The 21,421-nt window shown below is 43.4% G+C and overlaps 1 protein-coding gene across 6 annotated transcripts in view; it reads right to left on the bottom strand.

Annotated features, from left to right (window-relative positions):
- Positions 1–1,498: 1,498 nt before the first annotated feature.
- LOC143281307 (lysosomal-trafficking regulator-like) overlaps positions 1,499–21,421 on the bottom strand; it is a 190,077-nt gene continuing 170,154 nt past the window's right edge. For 4 of the 6 annotated variants that reach the window (XM_076586488.1, XM_076586489.1, XM_076586487.1 and 1 more), the window contains exons 47-56: positions 18,050–18,267; positions 17,303–17,485; positions 16,686–16,878; positions 15,799–15,932; positions 13,318–13,416; positions 11,603–11,745; positions 10,313–10,410; positions 7,557–7,710; positions 7,020–7,094; positions 1,499–3,442 (exon numbers count right to left, since the gene is read on the bottom strand). In XM_076586488.1, coding sequence (XP_076442603.1) covers positions 3,304–3,442; positions 7,020–7,094; positions 7,557–7,710; positions 10,313–10,410; positions 11,603–11,745; positions 13,318–13,416; positions 15,799–15,932; positions 16,686–16,878; positions 17,303–17,485; positions 18,050–18,267 — 1,436 coding nt within the window. In that variant the 3' untranslated portion in view covers positions 1,499–3,303. The remainder of the gene's footprint in view (positions 3,443–7,019; positions 7,095–7,556; positions 7,711–10,312; positions 10,411–11,602; positions 11,746–13,317; positions 13,417–15,798; positions 15,933–16,685; positions 16,879–17,302; positions 17,486–18,049; positions 18,268–21,421) is intronic. The other 2 variants (XR_013055116.1, XR_013055117.1) reach the window with 2 other exon arrangements.

The following is a 21,421-nucleotide window of genomic DNA, read 5'->3' as shown; positions in this document are numbered from 1 at the left end:
ACAAACCAAAGCTCCATCAAAGGCCCAGTATCCTGATGACCCCAGTGCAACAGTGTCAGCGATGACCCCACAGCAACAGTGTCAGCGATGACCCCACAGCGATGACCCCACAGCAACAATGTCTACGCCTATAAACACTGAATCAATCACAGACAGCGAAGGCCACTACGGCACTTGAGACGTGCCTGGCAACTACACAAGTGATGTGCCCAACCATCTCAAACACACACACATGCTCTATACTAAACCTGCATTAACAAGACCAGACCCCACCACCCCCACGCCCCCAGCCCCCTTAGAAAAAGCTACAAATCACAAAACAAACAAAACACACATGCAACAAACAACATCACAGCTCTATACCCAAGGTGGAACTCTGAACAAAAACGCCGACCTGCACTGCAGCAGTCCAAAGGCCCAGTGAGCAAATCAACAGGCTACAAAGACACAGAGAGCCTCCAACACACGAAGCTGATGAAGGGAGTGTCACTGGGATGAGAGCTCACAGGGGATGTAGAATGTTACGTAAATAACGGCGTCCAGCAACACTGGGAACACAGAGACATGCATGCCGGTCGATGTTAGGAACAGCGAAGGAATGATGCAGAATAACAATACCCAGTACGGAACACACACAGGCAAGTGGCCAGGGAGAACTGGTACAGAATGATGACGACGTCTGCAGACAATACGCACCCAGGTGTGTGGCCAGGTAGGAGCAGTAGTTCAAAATGATAACGTCTGCAGACAATACGCACCCAGGTGTGTGTCCAAGTAGAAGTAGTAGTACAGAATGATAACATCTGCAGACAATACGCACTCAGGTGTGTGTCCAGGTAGAAGCAGTAGTACAGAATGATGACATCTGCAGACAATACGCACTCAGGTGTGTGTCCAGGTAGAAGCAGTAGTACAGAATGATGACATCTGCAGACAATACGCACCCAGGTGTGTGGCCAGGTAGAAGCAGTAGTACAGAATGATAACATCTGCAGACAATACGCACCCAGGTGTGTGGCCAGGTAGAAGCAGTAGTACAGAATGATAACATCTGCAGACAATACGCACCCAGGTGTGTGGCCAGGTAGGAGTAGTACAGAATGATAACATCTGCAGACAATACGCACCCAGGTGTGTGGCCAGGTAGAAGCAGTAGTACAGAATGATAACATCTGCAGACAATACGCACCCAGGTGTGTGGCCAGGTAGAAGCAGTAGTACAGAATGATAACATCTGCAGACAATACGCACCCAGGTGTGTGGCCAGGTAGGAGTAGTACAGAATGATAACATCTGCAGACAATACGCACCCAGGTGTGTGTCCAAGTAGGAGCAGTAGTTCAGAATGATGACGTCTACAGACAATACACACACAGGTGTGTGTTCAGGTAGGAGCTCTGGTACAGAATGATGATGACGTCTATGACTTCTACAGACAATACACACACAGGTGTGTGTCCAGGTAGGAGCAGTGGTACAGAATGATGATTACGTCTACAGACAATGCACACACAGGTGTGTGTCCAGGTAGGAGCAGTGGTACAGAATGATGATTACGTCTACAGACAATGCACACACAGGTGTGTGTCCATGTAGGAGCAGAGGTACAGACTGTTGTCTACAGATAATGTACACACAGGTGTTTGTCCAGGCAGGAGCAGTGGTACAGAATGCTGACGACGTCTACAGACAATGCACACACAGGTGTGTGTCCAGGTAGGAGCGGTGGTACAGAATGCTGACGACGTCTACAGACAATGCACACACAGGTGTGTGCCCAGGTAGGAGCGGTGGTACAGAATGCTGACGACGTCTACAGACAATGCACACACAGGTGTGTGCCTAGGTAGGAGCGGTGGTACAGAATGCTGACGACGTCTACAGACAATGCACACACAGGTGTGTGCCCAGGTAGGAGCGGTGGTACAGAATGCTGACGACGTCTACAGACAATGCACACACAGGTGTGTGCCCAGGTAGGAGCGGTGGTACAGAATGCTGACGATGTCTACAGACAATGCACACACAGGTGTGTGTCCAGGTAGGAGCGGTGGTACAGAATGCTGACGACGTCTACAGACAATGCACACACAGGTGTGTGCCCAGGTAGGAGCGGTGGTACAGAATGCTGACGACGTCTACAGACAATGCACACACAGGTGTGTGTCCAGGTAGGAGCAGTGGTACAGAATGCTGACGACGTCTACAGACAATGCACACACAGGTGTGTGCCCAGGTAGGAGCGGTGGTACAGAATGCTGACGACGTCTACAGACAATGCACACACAGGTGTGTGTCCAGGTAGGAGCAGTGGTACAGACTGTTGCCTACAGATAATGCACACACAGGTGTGTGTCCCGGTAGGAGCAGTGGTACAGTATGATGATGATGTCCACAATGTACACACACAGAAGTATCCAGGTGACTACAGGAAAGAGAAGGGGTGGAGTGAAGGCAGCACAGAAAGGTGACCCCCACCACACCTCCACCACAGACAGAGAGAAGTGTATCGGTGAAAGGGGAAGAGGAAGCAGAAATGGTGGTTAAAAACGACAGCGCCCAATTGATCACATTCACACACACACACACACACACAGGAGCGCCCAGCTGACAGGTGGGGCAGAAGTCATGTCGCAAAGTGATGTCATCCTGCAGACCTCATATATATACACACACGTGTGTCCAGTTCACTGGTGTAGACTGGAATGGTGGTGTCACTGGGGGTGAGACAGGTGGGGAGGGGAGCTGAGAGGCGTGGAATGATGACCTCCAGTTGACTATGCACACACACACACTGAGCAGTGTCTGAGACATTGAGGAGGTGAGCTTAGGTGAGAGGAGGTTGAAGGCAGGAGCAGTTCTTCAATGGTTTTACACACAAATGTCAACCAGTCATCTTCATGTGTCCTGACTGGTTCACACACATGTCAGCCTAACACCTTCATGTGTCCTGACTGGTTCACACACACGTCAGCCTAACACCTTCATGTGTCCCTGACTGGTTCACACACACATCAGCCAAACACCTTCATGTGTCCTGACTGGTTCACACACACGTCAGCCTAACACCATGCCTGGCTCAAACAAACTGATTCCAACAGGCAGATGCACGCTGAGAAAGTTCCAGGTCACCGGTGTGAGTGGGAATGACGCTGAAGAATGACATCCAGCAGACCCTGTGTACACCCATACACACTGAATAACATACACTGAACACACACATACTGGACACGCACACGCTGGACACACACACACACACACACACAGAGGACACACACACACACACAGAACGCAGTGTGCAGGTCAGTAGGACTGATGTCGCAGCACGGGCATGAAGAGGGCAGCATTGGCAGGGGAGGAGGGCTGGTCGGTGTGCCACATGGCGATGGTGCCGTCCGACAGCGACACAAACAGGGCTTGCGAGTTCACTGTGTAGGCCACACTGAAACAACACCGCATCTTCTGTGTGGGAATCAGAATCAGAATCCATCTTAATGGTCAATTAAACCCGAAGAAAGTTTGTAAGACACACATGAGCAAGTCACTCATACCACACACAAAAATTTAAAAAATGTAAGTGACCAATAAATAAAATGTTTTACCTTTTGGCAGCAGAAACAAATTTTACAAACATTCTTTAAGTTTGTCTTTGGTTATCAGCTGACTGGGTTTAACAGTATTTGCTGGATATTTTTTACTGAATTTGGTGTATGAATTCTTCTCTGTTTTTTGTTGTTTTTTTTTTTGTATCATTCAATCATCTAAGAATGCTATCTGTCCTTACTTTTGGCATTGTAGACATACTCTCATTTCTTTTTTAGATGTTAAAATATCAACCTTTTCTGTAGCATGATCATGACAGGATATTCTAAATTTGCACAGCTACTGTTTTTGATTAAATGTAAGATATCCTTCAGGTAAATAAGGTTTGATTCTGTATTTATCAATACTTTTATTAAGAAACAGGAATTTTGATTTATTTTAAGATTTCTTTCTCTTCCAATATAAAACATATTGGTATTCTAGTTCATTTATGACAATGTGACAAAGACTGAATATTGAATGTGGACTGATTATTCCAAATGTGTCCCAAACCAAGATCTTTTAATATAATTGTAACAAAATTAATCCACGTTCGCTGTTTTGTCTCCTGTGTAAGCATATCGTCATACACAAGTTTAATATACAAATTTCCTTGTGCCTGTGTTATGCGAGACCAAAATTATATTTCTTGACTGATCACTTTTTTCCCCAACTTCAGGTAATCAAAATCGCCTAATGAAGATAAATTTGTGGCTTTTTTGTGGACTTGTAATATTTGTTTTAAAAGCTTAAGCTGTGTGTGTGTGTGTGTGTGTGTGTGTGTGTGTGTGTGTGTGTGTATCTATGTGTGTGTGACCCAGTACAATTGTCACTGATAACTTTTCATGTGAAAAATTACCTGAAGTTGGGAGAAAATGACCTGTGAGTGTGTGTGTGTGTGTGTGTGTGTGTGTGTGTGTGTGTGTGTGTGTGTGTGTGTGTGTGTGTGTGTGCGTGCGTGTGCGTGCGTGTGTGCATGTTATGATTTTTTTTTCACCCCTGAGAGAAGTTTTCAGTCGCATACCACATTGTCAAAAGAAAAAAATACTTCTGACCACAGATACACACCAAACCATGTAGAAAACAATTCTAACTACAGGCACATATCACTTTGTATAGTTAAAAAAAAAAAGAAAAAAAAAAGAGAGGCAAGGCCTTCAAGACTCACTTGTGATACACTTAAAAAAAAAAAAAAATCTAATCGTTGAAATGTGTTCTGTATTTTTTAGTATAAAGCTTCGGGTTATAAAAAAAAAAAAAAAGAAAGGAAAAAAAAAAAGTCCTGACAGCAGATTCGAACCCTGCGTGTTCGGGTGAGAAGAAGCTGTCTTACCCAATACACTATCGTGGCTCCTTAAGTGACGTTAAAAAAATTAACATTTAAACATGCTTTTTTAAAAGGGCGATAAATCGATTGCGGTATTCGCAGTGAGAATGCTGTTTAAATCATATCATTCATGTATCTTGGGCATTCAAAAAATCTTTAAGGGCAATTAAAAATTCTTTTTAAGTCCGCAGTAAAGGAGACGTGGCTATCGCCGCAATCACACTGCAACATTTTGCCGTTTTCTCTGGATCTAGATAGATGTACAAGTTTAGTTACATCCGCTGGGAATGTACGACACAGTTCTCTTTTATGTTCATTCTAGTTTTATACTTTTAAAGTTGATATGAAAACTGAATATTTTTTTAAACTAATAACATGTAAAGCCAAGTACAAGTACTTCTAAATGTCATATGAAGTGAAAAGGACTTCATTTTGAGAAAAGTCAAGACTGGAAATTTTTACGTTTCATCAATTCAAGGATATTAACTCACATGGTTTATTATTTTTAACTGTGAATTCCGACTGATTTTGTGGATATTTTTATGGCTATTTGGGGCATAATCCAGTAAGTGATGAGGGGTTCACAAATCTTTCTCTGAATAAATATTTAATGGTCTCCTTCTCCAACTTTCCATCACATGTTATCATGTATTGTTGATTGAATACAGGATTGAACGGGCAGGTCAACAACTTGAAACAAAATGGCGACCTTCGCGTTCATGAGGAATATGAGCACGCGCTTTCAATATGTATAAATATGTGTACACAACTGATTTTTGCCCATGACCTTCAGGGCTCAGCCAATAGATCTATAAAGTCCACTCATAGTACTGATTTTAGTATTTTCCGAAAAAGACCACTTGGGCGAATGAACACAGTGAAAGCCCTGTACACTGAGAGTAAAACACACAAGCTTTTTATGTATTGAGTATAATTTCAGAATGTAATGTTTAAGATGAGAAAGATCAGTTTAAAGCAAATTAACCCCCCTAGCATTAATTACAGATTAATTTCCCTTTTTTACAATCTGCAGCAAAGACATGCACCAGAAATATAACAAGTTTCCAGGCTTAGCAAAAGAAGTTCCTATTTGAACAAAAAATGATAAAAATGACTGCTCTTGTTGTTGTGTCAGAATATCAGATCAAAGTGCCAAGTTTAGAGAATTAAAAAAAAAAAAATAAAAAAAAATAAAATAAAAAACGGTAAATTCAGTTTGCATATAATTTGGCTTCTTTTTTTTTTGTTTTTTTTTTGGAGCCCATCCTAGAGGTGCAATATTGTTTTAAACAAGATGTCTGGAAAGAACTGAATTTTTCTTATTTTTATGCCAAATTTGGTGTCAACTGACAAAGTATTTGCAGAGAAAGTGGCAATGTTAAAGTTTACCACGGACACACAGAGACAAACACACACACACACATACAGAGACAACCGAACACCAGGTTAAAACAGACTCACCCTGTTTACACAAGTGAGTAAAAAAAAAAACCAAAAAAAACTACAGACACGTACAGTCTAAAAACATTCTGACCACAGACACCAAAATGTCTTTAAAAAAAAAATCTGACCATCTGACCCCACTGTCTATTACCCACTACATTACCAGAAAGGGTAATCTCTGAACTGAACAGTATCCAGCCCATAAAAGCAGCTGTGGTGTAATCATCATAGATCCTTTGTTTGGTGAACAACCAACCTGAGCATGGAGAAAGTGACCTTGTACAATTGTCACAGATTTTCAGGTGAGCAACGTAACCTACCTAAGTGACCGACTACAATCACTGAAAATCTTTTGTCAGGTGAACAACCTTCCTAAAGATTGAAAAAGTGACCTGATACAATTGTCACCGATAACTTTTAATGTGAAAAATTACCTGAAGTTGGGAAAAAATGACCTGGCGGGCAACCTAACCTATCTGAGGATGGAAAAAGTGACCCAGTACAATCATCATATATCATTTGTCAGGTGAAAAACTTACCTGAAGTTGGAAAAGGTGGCCTGGTACAATCATCAAAGATCATTTGTCAGGTGAACAAACTACCTGAGGTTGGAAAAAGTGACCTTATACAATCATCACAAATCATTTGGCAGGTGAAAAAAGCCTACCTGAGAATGGGTCGGTTGATGGCCGAGTCGTCCAACAGATCACGAAGATGTGTCAGATCCCAGCTGCTCCACAACCTGGACAACAAAGGCATGCATTTTTTTTGTGTGTGTGTTGCTTTTTTTCATACACAATGACACATCAAAAAGAAGATCAAAATGTGGCCACATGCAACTGGGGAAACCGCAGTATGAAAAGTATTATCTATTAATGTCAAATCTATGCATCATAGCATACTACACACACACACACACGCACACACACACGCACACACATACACACATGCACACACCACCCACACACTGCTGTTAATTACTGTTACACTTCCAGTTACGGACTATTGATTCCACTATTTTAGTTTATCCTTTCGCTGTACATCACCCTTTAAACACCATCCCCACCCACACACACAACATACACACGGCACGTCTTATATTACTTAAAGTGACAAGACGTTAATTAAAGGAAGAAGAAACACACACACACGCACACACAAACACACACACTCACACACACACACACACACACACAGAGCAGACCTGACGACCCCTGTGTTGAGCCCTCCAGCGATGACATTGACAGCCCGACCCTCAGGAGCTGTGGAGTAAGCCAGAGAGTTGATGACCGCCTCACACCGGCACCGGCCCACAGGGCTGCCGTTGATGGTGCTCACCTGCAGCTCACTGCCCATCCCTGCACACAGACATACACGTGTCAGCCAGTCATCTTCAAGTGTCTGCACTGGTTCACTCACACAGACAGACACATGTCAGCCATTCATCTTCAAGTGTCTGCACTGGTTCACTCACACAGACATACACGTGTCAGCCAGTCATCTTCAAGTGTCTGCACTGGTTCACTCACACAGACATACACGTGTCAGCCAGTCATCTTCAAGTGTCTGCACTGGTTCACTCACACAGACATACACGTGTCAGCCAGTCATCTTCAAGTGTCTGCACTGGTTCACTCACACAGACATACACGTGTCAGCCAGTCATCTTCAAGTGTCTGCACTGGTTCACTCACACAGACATACACGTGTCAGCCAGTCATCTTCAAGTGTCTGCACTGGTTCACTCACACAGACATACACGTGTCAGCCAGTCATCTTCAAGTGTCTGCACTGGTTCACTCACACAGACATACACGTGTCAGCGAGTCATCTCCAAGTGTCTGCACTGGTTCACTCACACACACTTCAATCATGCTTCAGTGTCTGAACTGGTTCACTCACACACACTTCCATCATCCTTAAGAGTCTGAACTGGTTCACTCACACACACTTCAATCCTCCTTAAGTGTCTGAACTGGTTCACTCACACACACTTCAGTCATGCTTGTGTCTGAACTGGTTCACTCACACACACATCAGTCATGCTTCAGTGTCTGGACTGGTTCACTCACACACACTTCAATCATCCTTAAGTGTCTGGACTGGTTCACTCACACACACTTCAATCATCATCCTTAAGAGTCTGAACGGGTTCACTCACACACACTTCAATCCTCCTTAAGTGTCTGGACTGGTTCACTCACACACACACTTCAATCATGCTTAAGTGTCTGGACTGGTTCACTCACACACACTCCAATCATGCTTGTGTCTGAACTGGTTCACTAACACACACTTCAATCATCCTTAAGCGTCTGGACTGGTTCACTCACACACACTTCAATCATGCTTAAGTGTCTGGACTGGTTCACTCACACACACTTCAATCATCCTTAAGTGTCTGGACTGGTTCACTCACACACACTTCAATCATGCTTAAGTGTCTGGACTGGTTCACTAACACACACGAACTGGTTCACTCACACACACTTCAATCATCCTTCAGTGTCTGAACTGGTTCACTCACACACACTTCAATAATCCTGGAGTGTTTGAACTGGTTCACTCACACACACTTCCATCATCCTTGAGTGTCTGAACTGGTTCACTCACACACACTTCCATCATGCTTCAGTGTCTGAACTGGTTCACTCACACACACTTCAATCATGCTTCAGTGTCTGAACTGGTTCACTCACACACACTTCCATCATCCTTCAGTGTCTGAACTGGTTCACTCACACACACTTCAATCATCCTTGAGTGTCTAAACTGGTTCACTCACACATACTTCAATCATCCTTAAGTGTCTGAACTGGTTCACTCACACACACTTCAATAATCCTGGAGTGTCTGAACTGGTTCACTCACACACACTTCCATCATGCTTCAGTGTCTGAACTGGTTCACTCACACACACTTCAATAATCCTGGAGTGTCTGAACTGGTTCACTCACACACACTTCCATCATGCTTCAGTGTCTGAACTGGTTCACACACAGGTCAACCAATCACGCTTTAGTGTGTGGATTGGTCACACACACTTCAACCAATCATCCTTCAGTGTCTGGATTGGTCACACACACTTCAACCAATCACGCTTCAGTGTCTGGATTGGTCACACACACACTTCAACCAATCACGCTTCAGTGTCTGGATTGGTCACACACACTTCAACCAATCATGCTTCAGTGTCTGGACTGGTACACACACTTCAGCCAATCACGCTTCAGTGTCCGGATTGGTCACACACACTTCAACCAATCACGCTTCAGTGTCTGGATTGGTCACACACACTTCAACCAATCACATGCTTCAGTGTCTGGATTGGTTCACACACACGTGTCTAGAGTGGTTCAGACGTTGTTAGCTATGTGTCTGGATTGGTTCAGACATCGTCAGCCAAGTGTCTGGATTGGTTCACACATAACAGCCAATCATCTTTAAGTGCCTGGATTGGTTCACACGTCAGCCAATAATCTTCAAGTGTCCAGATCATCTCACACACTCATCAGTCAATTATCTTTGCGTTTTTGGATTGGTTCCTACCCCCTGTTCCGGTTAGCAGTTCTTCCAGATGGAAGCAACTACTGAATGGTCAGAGCACTGCACTTTCAATCTGAAGGCCCCTGGTATGATCCAGATATCACCTGACGAGTTAATAAGGATGGGGATTTTTTCCAATCTCCCAGGTCAATGTATGTGCAGACCTACTGGTCTATCTGTTACTATCTATCTATCTATCACTGTTGATAAAAGCCCAGCCCAGCACAAAGGGCCATATCATAGACGAAAACACAGATAAAATCAAAGCCATACATACAACAAGAAGAACACTGGAAAAGAAAAGAAAATTAGGTGCAACTGAAATCATGGTCACGCACTGAGACTTAAAGCACAGCAACCTTTCCAGTGAGAAGAAACAGAGACAGGCAAGAGGAGCGGAGGAGGGGTACGAACCCAGGTGGCTGACAGAGGCCACGTCCCCCAGAGTACTGCTGACGGCCACCACAGTGACAGCCGCCTTGTGTCGCGCCACCGTGCGCACGTACGACAGTCTGCAACAACACACATTTTTACATGCATAATTTTTTGGATTATTCATTTAGTAGGACTCATAGGATAATCATCACTGCTGCCTGGTCCTAAGTGCAGGACGAGACAGGAGGGGGACTGTGTGTCAGGCCAACCCACCACAGAAAAAACACCAAGGCTACAAAAACCCAAACATCTTCACAACATCATCATGTCTTGGGTGATGAGCCAGGGCCCCGAGGCAACATTATGAAAACAGCAGGCAAGTCCCAGAACAAAACTAGCTGGTATGCACTTTGGAAACATGCACCTTTGCTTTCAGTTGGTTTCTCAAGGAGGCGTCACTGTGTTCAGACAAATCAATATACACTACACCACAACTGCCAGGCAGATGCCTGACCAGCAGCATATACCAATGTGCTTTGTCAGGCCTTGGGTTTGTGCATATATATTTGTGTACTTATCAGAGTGGATTTCGTCTACAGAGGACAACTCTCTCATTGCCATGGGTTCTTTTTCAGTGCGCCATATGTGTGCTGTTGGTTTGTCTCATCTGGATGACTGGACGCTCAGTTTAATGTTGCAGTCAAACTTGGGAGAAAGGGCGAGAGCGGAATTCCAACCCAGACCCTCACAGACTCTGCAGTGGCAGATGAGCGTCTTAACCATTCTGCCACCTTCCACCTTTCCAAACAGAAAGATGCACCTTTGCTAACATGTTTGAAACAGAGATAACTGAACAATAAGCTGAAACAAATGTGGAGTGATGGCCTAGAGGTAACGCATCCGCCTAGGAAGCGAGAGAATCTGAGCACGCTGGTTCGAATCACGGCACAGCCCCCGAAATTTTCTCCCCCTCCACTAGACCTTGAGTGGTGGTCTGGACGCTAGTCATTCGGATGAGACGATAAACCGAGGTCCCGTGTGCAGCATGCACTTAGCGCACGTAAAAGAACCCACGGCAACAAAAGGGTTGTTCCTGGCAAAATTCTGTAGAAAAATCCACTTCGATAGGAAAAACAAATAAAACTGCACACAGGAAAAAATACAAAAAAATGGGTGGCGCTGTAGTATGGCGACGCGCTCTCCCTGGGGAGAGCAGCCCGAATTTCACACAGAGAAATCTGTTGTGATGAAAAGAAATACAAATACAAATACACAGTACACTGTGCCCTCCAAAGCCTCTCAAGGCACACAGCAGAAGCCAGGACACACCTGTTGAGGTCCCAGATGATGGCAGTGGAGTCTTCACTGCCGCTCACCACCACGCCAAAAGCCTTGCACACCTGCAGCACCGTGATGGGGCCCTGGTGTCCGCACAGCATGCGTCGCAGTCCCCACACGTGTAGCGTGCTGGGCTGTCAACAAAGTACACATCATTTTAACACACAGCATGCGTCGCAGTCCCCACACGTGTAGCGTGCTGGGCTGTCAACAAAGTACACATCATTTTAACACACAGCATGCGTCGCAGTCCCCACACAGCATTTTCACATCACACATCAATGGGCTGTCAACACAGCACACATTTTCACATCACACATCAATGGGCTGTCAACACAGCACACATTTTCACATCACACAGCATGTGACACAGTCCTCACACCTGTAATGGGCTGGGCTGTTGACACAGTTCACAGTACACAGCAATGGGCAGTTGACACAGTTCACAGTACACAGCAATGGGCAGTTGACACAGTTCACAGTACACAGCAATGGGCAGTTGACACAGTTCACAGTACACAGCAATGGGCAGTTGACACAGTTCACAGTACACAGCAATGGGCTGTTGACACAGTTCACAGTACACAGCAATGGGCAGTTGACACAGTTCACAGTACACAGCAATGGGCAGTTGACACAGTTCACAGTACACAGCAATGGGCAGTTGACACAGTTCACAGTACACAGCAATGGGCAGTTGACACAGTTCACAGTACACAGCAATGGGCAGTTGACACAGCACACTTTTTCACAACATACAGATGGCTGCTGATACAGAAAACATTTTCAAAACATACATGAATAACACAGGGTATGAATGATGAGCACCAAAAGGCAGCTCTCTGACGCTCTACTCAGGTAGTCAGCCTGTTGTGCAAATGACTCTGTGTCTGCAAAGCGTTTCCAGTTTGGTTACTGACTGAGGATAGGTCCTGTACAAGTATCCATATCATCATCATCACCATCACAGTTCACATCTTCTCAGGGACCATGCCAAGTATGCTCAATCACACACACACACACAAGCACACACATACACAAAAGCACATGAATACACACGCCCATACACACACATGCCCATAACACACACACGCACATACACTTGTGCGTGCGTGCACACACACACACACACTCTACATGTTTGTCTGTGTTTTCTCAAAACCCAGTGAACGATTACTGGCTCTGCTAAATCCCAATGTATTCGAACATACCATTCTTAAAGAATGTTCTGAGCATTTGTCTTTGCGGTCAATCTCATCGATCTCAAATGAGACTCATTTTGACACACCGTGGGTCATGCTGAACACACACACAATGAATTATTCACTGACACACAAGAAAGCCAACCAATAACGTGAATGCATGAAACACACAGTACACGCGCACACATGCACGCACACACACACACACTCAAAAAAGTAACGTACATACACACTCACGTATGTACAGTCACACCTTCCCCCATCACTTTAAAGGTTTCATGCTACCCTTCCACTGGAGCTACCTATAAACTCCCCCCCCCCACACCCCCTCCACCCTCCACTTTTTTCATCTAATATCACTTAAAATGGGAAGACGCCACTCATTTTTTTCTCCATCTCATATCACTTTGAGTCAGAAGATGCCACTTTTTTCCCCATCTAATATCACTTAGAGTGGTAAGATGTGACCTCAAATTGGAGACTATCTCTACAATGAAAACTAACCTTGGCCACGTTGTGAGTCATGTTGAACACAGAGATGTTGCCAGACGCTCCAGCCACAAACAGCAGGCATCGGTCCAGGGCCGCCGCACAGCATGTCACCTGTAATCACACAACATGTCACCTGTAACCACACAACATGTCACCTGTAATCACACAACATGTCACCTGTAACCACACAACATGTCACCTGTAACCACACAACATGTCACCTGTAACCACACAACATGTCACCTGTAATCACATGTCACCTGTAACCACACAACATGTCACCTGTAACCACACATCATGTCACCTGTAACCACACAACATGTCACCTGTAATCACACAACATGTCACCTGTAATCACACAACATGTCACCTGTAACCACACAACATGTCACCTGTAACCACACAACATGTCACCTGTAACCACACAACATGTCACCTGTAATCACATAACATGTCACCTGTAACCACACAACATGTCACCTGTAACCACACAACATGTCACCTGTAATCACATAACATGTCACCTGTAACCACACGTCACCTGTAACCACACAACATGTCACCTGTAACCACACAGCATGTCACCTGTAATCACACATGTCACCTGTAACCACACAACATGTCACCTGTAACCACACAACATGTCACCTGTAACCACACAGCATGTCACCAGTAATCACACAACATGTCACACAACACGTCACCTGTAATCACATAACATGTCACACAACACGTCACCTGTAATCACATAACATGTCACACAACACGTCACCTACAATCACATAAAATGTCACACAACACGTCACCTGTAATCACATAAAATGTCACACAACATGTCACCTGTAATCACATAACATGTCACACAACACGTCACCTGTAATCACATATCACACAACACATAACCTGTAATCACGTCACCTGTAAGCACATGTCACACGTCACCTGTAACCACACAACGCATCACACAAGATGTCACCTGTAACCACACTTTTCCATGCTGTCATGGATCAGAATCATATTGATGTCGACCTCCGGACCCAGATGTATGATGTTTGAGGTGGTGAAAATGAATGAAACCTTCCCATGGAAAAACAAAAAAAAAGTAAACAGCTCACAAACAACTCACATTTACACAAACGACACAGTGCGGATAGCACAGACTGAAGCAGGCGGAGTTCGACACAGCAAACAAGCCAGCAGACAAGGCAACACATAAAGAGAGTTCCGATAATAACTTCAGGGACATGACAACTTCTAGGACACAACGAAAAGCCATAAAAGTCATTCCATGTGAAAGTGTGCCCAAACAGCTGCATACCGATACTTACTGAACCTTCCTCATACATGTGCGTGTGATTCGTCTTTCTAAAATCTGTATGATCTTCTGAGAATTAGATGAACATCTATCTGTATACATATACTTTTAGTGTAATGAAAAACAAAATAAAAAGTAAAAAGAAAAATATGTATTATGAAGGGAACTAAGAAGCACAACGTGACTACACTGCTTCTCGATTTTTACGCTTGGCTGCCGTTTCTGGAGTGCTGACAGCTCCTCGAAGAAACAAAAAATCACAAGGTCAACTCTTTTTCTCCTGTCTTGACTGAATGGTGTGAACAAACCACCCTTCTCAATCCATCAAAGGGATTCCCCAGTTCAGTTTAAAAAATTTCTCAAAACACACCGGGTACCGCTCGGTCTATCATCTTGTTGGGTAACATGCTTCTTGGGCTTCTGCATGTCAAGCGTGCACAAGTGCGATTTTGTTTGTATGCGTGTTTGCACAAGCACTTGTTTGTTTGTGCATGTGTACTTGATGTATATATGTTCATGCATGTGTAACTTTTTGTTGTTGACGCCACAAGCTCCCTGCCTGGAAGGTTTGAGCGTCAGTTTGGATTGTATTATTATTATCATCAATATCAAGATTATTATCATTATCATTATTGTCACTATCGTCCTCAGAAAGAAAAGATCTGAGCACATCACTCCTCTTTTGCAACATCTCCACTGGCTCCCTGTCTCACACCGAATACAAGTACAAGATCAGCACTCTATGCTACAAATGTATTCACAAATCAACACCTTCCTATCTCTGTGGCTGCCTTCACCTCTACACTCCATCTCGCTCACTACGATCAGCTTCGGATCCACTCCACTTACGCATACCCAGATTCAAACTCTCGACTGCTGGCCACCGTTCTTTCTCTGTCTCTGGACCTTGCAATTGGAATGAACTTCCTCTTTCGCTTCGTCAAGTCTCCACACTCAGCTCTTTCAAGTCTGGCCTTAAAACCCACCTCTTCCCAAAATAGCCTCCCTTCCCTGCCTCTTCTTTGTCTTTAGTTTCTCCAGTTTTAGAGTTATACATGCGTGAGAATGACTGGTGCGAAAGCGCTGGTGCGAAAGCGCTTAGATTTGTCTATGCACAAGATTCAGCGCTATATAAGTACCATTATTATTATTATTATGGTGGCAGAAAGAAGGGAGACCTTGTCGTAAGGGTTGGGTGGCATGAAGTTGACCAGGGGTTTGTTGTTGTGGCTGACCACACGCAGAATGCTGTCCGGGTGTTCCCAAGTCACTGCTCCAGCCCACAGCACGTCCGTCTGCTTGTACGAGTTACCTGCACAGCCCATTAAAAAACTGAACAATCACTGGACAATATTAAGCAACACAGTTTCTGTATAATAACAAAGAAAAAAAAAGTTCTATCCAGTAATACACAAAACAAATACTGTAACCCCCCCAAAAAACAAAAGCAAAAGCAAACAAATTCAGTATGATAAGAAATAAGACAAATACTGTACAATAAGAAACAAAATCAGCACTGTACAATAATAAACAAAACAAATACTATACAACAAGAAACAAAAGAAATACAGTACAATAAGAAACACACACATAAAAAAACCCATAAAAAACGGTACATTCAGAACGAAACAAGTAATGTAAAAATCAGAAATAAAGCAAAATACTGTTCAATAATTAATGAAACAAATACTGTAACGATAAGAGTCAAAACTAATACTGCACAATAAGCAACAAAAATACTGTACAATAAGAAACAAAACAAATACTGTACAATAAACAAATATACAGTAATAAACAAATATTGTACAATAACAATAATCAAATACTGTACAATAAGAAACAAAATACTCTACAATATGAAACAAATATAGCACAATATCAAATACCGTACAATAATAAACAAAATATTGTACAATATCAAACAAAATACTGTATGACAAGAAACAAAAACACTGTTCAACAAGAAAAAAATAGAAAACCTTACAAGAAAAAAACAACAAAAAACCGAATAGCACACTGTTAAAAGGGCAGGTGGGGGCAGGGAGGGGGAGTGGGCGTGGTGTACCTGTGGGTTTGGTGTGGAGGGTGATGAGAGTGGAGTGGGCCTCGATGCCGAACACAGGCCCCGTGACGAGGGGCACCATGGAGGTGATGGCCACGGGCAGCTGACTCACCCTCTGCCACACGGGCTGGGGCAGCTCGGGCGACCCCACGTAGCGACCCCACCGCAGTCCGTTCACCATCGGCACCGGCCGCGGCTGAAAACACACACCGCCCACACATTTTATGCATCACTGCACTTCCAAGAGTTGCTCTTCACTGGACGTTAAACAGAAAAACAGAGGTGTAAGGACAGCAAAAATGAAAAAAAAAACCTGAAACAATGCCAGGCCAATGAACGATGGTTTAGCTGGAATGGTGCACAATCATGGGTGTTGAAGGCACAAAAACAAACAAATCTGCAATAAACCTCCCAGCATACTGTGACAGTAAACTACATCATTCTTCAGCACTGATGTCCACATTACCTAACAACCGTAAATCTTTAAGAGACACCTGGCTCATCTTCCGCAGGACAAAGACTCACTCCCAAGAGGCCGTTGGAAGGTGGTGGCACGATGAAAAGAGGAGGTGAAAACGGGAACAGGTGGATCGGACCTGCTCCCAACTTATGACACCTACCACATAGGTTCTTTTCTCCTGATGCTGGGCAGAGGCCGTGTGGGTGAGGTGGGTGGTGTCAGCGGCGGGGTGTGGGTTGGTGAACAGCTGCTTGGGCGTCTGCCCGTACGTGCGGATCATGGTCAGCAATGCCTGCCTCTTCAGCGGGTCGCTCACGGAACTGACGTCCATCCCAAAGTAGGTCTGTGTGCAGACAGAGGCGCAGCCATTCACATTCATTCACTTTTTTCTCACAGGTTCAAATCACACACTTGCCAGTATTTTCTCCCCCTTCCATCAGACCTTGAGTGGTGGTCTGGATGCTAGTCATTTGGAAGAGATGATACACTGAGGTCCTGTGCTCACCATGCACTTAGCACACAGCAACAAAAGAAATGTCAGTGGGGAAAAATTCTGCAGAAAAATCCACTCTGACAGGAAAACAAATACACTTGCAATCAGAAAAGAAAAAAAGAGTGGTGGTCTTACTGTAGAGATTCACTCTTCCCAGGGGAGAGCAGCCCACATTTCATACAGAGACATCTGTTGTGACAAAAGAGTAGAATACAACACAATACTACTACTACTTCTTCATTCATGGGCTGCAACTCCCACGATCACTCTCATGTACACGAGTGGGCCCTTACATGCATGACCATTTTTACCCCGCCATGCAGGCAGCCATACCCCTTTCCAAGGGCAACAATGCAGACACCAACCCCTACATTCCACCACATGAACTACACCGGCACACCCTGTCACACTCACGGAGGGGTGGAAGACATTGATGGCCTTCACCGCTTCGTCCCCGGTCTGCTTGAAGCCGAACACCAGGTCCAGCCAGTGGTGAAGCATCGATGTGGCAACAGCCGACTCCAACGCCTGCCGGTGTATCAGCACAAAGAGGCGGGGGTCGCCTCGACACCAGGGTGGCAACATCACATCATCCACCACCTCTCCGTTCTGACGGCTTCCAAAGTCAAACCCTGTAACACCACCAACACCAATTCATGTTTCTTAAAGCCCAGCTGATTGCATTACCTCACTGTTCTGATGACTTCCAAAGTCAAACTCTGTAACACCACCAACACCAATTCATGTTGTTTCTTAAAACCCAGCTGTCTGCGCAGGGCTGAACATTATTATGTTCAGTTCTAAAAACCAGTTGAAGAGAACCCAAATTAATGTTCAAATGATGACTAAAACTTGTTGAAAATTTTAAGGAAAAAAAAGACCAGTTGTCAACCACGTCTTGTTTAGTCTATGTAAAATCTAAATCAAGTGACACCACAACCAGCTGACCCAATTGTAGCTATTTTCTCTGTGCATGTGTGTGTGTGTGTAGGTATAGACTCTCTCTGTGTATCTGTGTGTGTGTGTGTGTGTGTGTGTGTGTGTAGGTGTAGACTGTGTATGTGTGTGTAGGTGTAGACTGTGTGTGTGTGTGCATCACATCAGTCTCTTCATTCTTTTCAGTAGCATTTCAGTCAGGGAACAAGAAGGATAAGAAACTGATGCAAAAGAAGCTTAGAGGGGAATTACGAAGGGGACAGAGGGAATTCAAATCAAAAGTAAAGCAACAGTTTCAGACAGGAAAAATGGCAGATGCATGCGATGGGTTAAAAATCACTGGAGAAACGAAAAGGAAAAACAGTAGCTTGTGAAATGAAAAGGGATGAACAGCTTGATTTTTCAAACTGAATGATTTCTATTGTCACTTTGAAAGGAATGATTTGGGAAGGTAACTGGATAGTGTTATCTCACAGTTGCAGGAAAAGATCAAAGATAGGAACACAGGTGAGGACTTTGAGATCGATGCAAAAGTTGTTGAATCTTTATTTTAAAAACTGAATGTCATGAAGGCAAGTGGCCCCGACAATATCTGCGGAAGATTATGAAAACATGTGCTTCCCAGTTGTGTGACGTGTTCTGTAAAATTTTCAACTGGTCTCTGAAGGACTGCTATGTCCCCAGCATCTGGAAAAAATCTGCTATCTGTCCTATCCCCAAGAAAAAGAACCCAGCCGCACTAAATGATTACCGTCCTGTTGCCCTGACTTCAATAGTGATGAAATGCTTTGAAAAAATTGTTCTCCAACATCTTCTTTCTTTCACTGAACAGCAGCTTGACTCTTTAGTTTGCTTATAAAGCACACAGAAGTACTGACGATGCTATCCTAACTCTCCTTCATAACACTTTCCTTCTTTTGAATAACACGGGATCTTTTGTTCATATCCTTTTTGTTGACGTCTCTTCTGCTTTTAACACAATACAACCTCATCTCCTTGCCCTCAAACTGCTGGGCTTGGATGTTGATCCGAAGCTTACTCTTTGGATAGTAAGTTTTCTTCTCAACAGAACTCAGTCCGTCCGCTTTCATTCTGCCCACTCTTCTCTAAAATCTACTTCTACTGGTGCACCCCAAGGTACAGTGCTGTCTCCTGTTCTATTTACACTGTACACAAATGACTGCAGAGGCACGGAGGAAACTTCTGTCATAAAATATTCTGATGATTCAGCTATTGAAGATCTGTCCAACTCTGATGCTATTTATTTCAGTGAAATTAAAAAGTTCTGTTCTTGGTGTGAGGAAAACTATCTGGATCTCAACATATTGCAAACAAAAGAAATGTTAATAGATTTTTGGAAAGACCCCTTGCCTGTAGCTAACCTTGTTATTGATAGTCAAACAGTGGAGAGGGTCAATGAATATAGATATTTAGGGACCATCTTAGACAATATGCTGACTTTTGACAGAAATATTGATTCCATTCATAAGAAATGTCAATCTAGAATTTTATTGTTTACAGAAGCTTAGAAATGTTGGTATAAATTCAACTATTCTTCAAAGTTATTATCAATGTTGTATCGAGTCCGTGCTAACAGTTTCATTTATGTGCTGGTATGGAAGTTTGGGAGTGAGGAGTAAGTGTATTTTGAATGATGTCATGAGTGTATGCAGTAAAATTGTGGGAGTGAAACAAGCTAGCATGCAAGAGCTGTATGAAAGTCGAGTGGTTAAAAAAAGCACATATTTTTAGCAAAGTATTATGAGCTATTGCCATCAGGACGAAGCTACAGAACTTTTAAGTTGAAATCCTGAGCTCTGAAGACTTTTATTCCACATTCAATCCACCTTTTAAATTCTTGAGAACTGTGTGTGTGTGTGTGTGTGTGTGTGTGTGTGCGTGAATGTGTGCGTGTGTGCATACGCGCTCTCATGTGAGACGTGTGAAAGTCCGTGCATGATAGGTTGTACCTTGTTCTAGTTGTGTGTGTGTGTGTGTGTGTGTGTGTGTGTGTGTGTGTGTGTGTGTGTGTGTGTGTGTTTACTGAGCTTAAAAACGTGACAATTGGTTATTATGAATGTGCAATATGTAGGATGAATAATGTGCAATATGCAGAATGAATGAACAATGGAATATATCTAACGCTAACATCCATATTCTAAATATATTTCTGTTAATAATTACAATGTAATAATTAATTGCAATGTTTTAAAAGTGAATATGTGAAAAGCTTTTATTTGAGAACATATGTTTATTACTCTTGTTTAATCAAGTAAACCGCATGAGCGGGGTGGGTGGGTGGTGGGTGGGAGCAGATGTATGCTGATTATCTGGTTGTGGTTTTCTGTAATTTATCTTTATTCTTATCTTATCTGTTTATTATAATCAATGTGCAATATAGTAGGCTATGCTTATAATTGTATTCAAAATTATGTTTCTTAATTCTTTCTGTTTTTACATTAAGAATACCAGTTATTACCTGCAGTGTGTGGATTGTGTATGAAATGGTGTATGTGATATTTTTTACATTTGTGTCTTCGTAATATTTATAAAAGCTGTTGTTGACTTTTACAGTTATGGTCCCCATGTTGTTTACTTGTCTATGTTGTGATAATGCACCTGACCAAATTTCTCCAGTTGGAGATAACATTCTTATTCTTATCTTTTCTTTTTTGGATTAAAAAAAAAAGAAGAAAAAAAAAGGTACTTGTCAAAACTAAATGCCAACCATTGCTTACCATATGTCCGGTGCCGAAACTGGCTGTATGACATGTGAAGGTTAAACAGGACAGGATGACAAGAATGTCTTTTTCACTTCTTGACCCGAACCTACTCTCCCTCCCCGCCCCA

Source organism: Babylonia areolata, chromosome 4 (assembly GCF_041734735.1).
Source record: "Babylonia areolata isolate BAREFJ2019XMU chromosome 4, ASM4173473v1, whole genome shotgun sequence".
NCBI classification, from domain to species: Eukaryota; Metazoa; Mollusca; class Gastropoda; order Neogastropoda; family Buccinidae; genus Babylonia; species Babylonia areolata.
The sequence above is the reverse complement of the archived record's forward strand: the minus strand, read 5'-3'. Positions and strand labels throughout refer to the sequence as shown.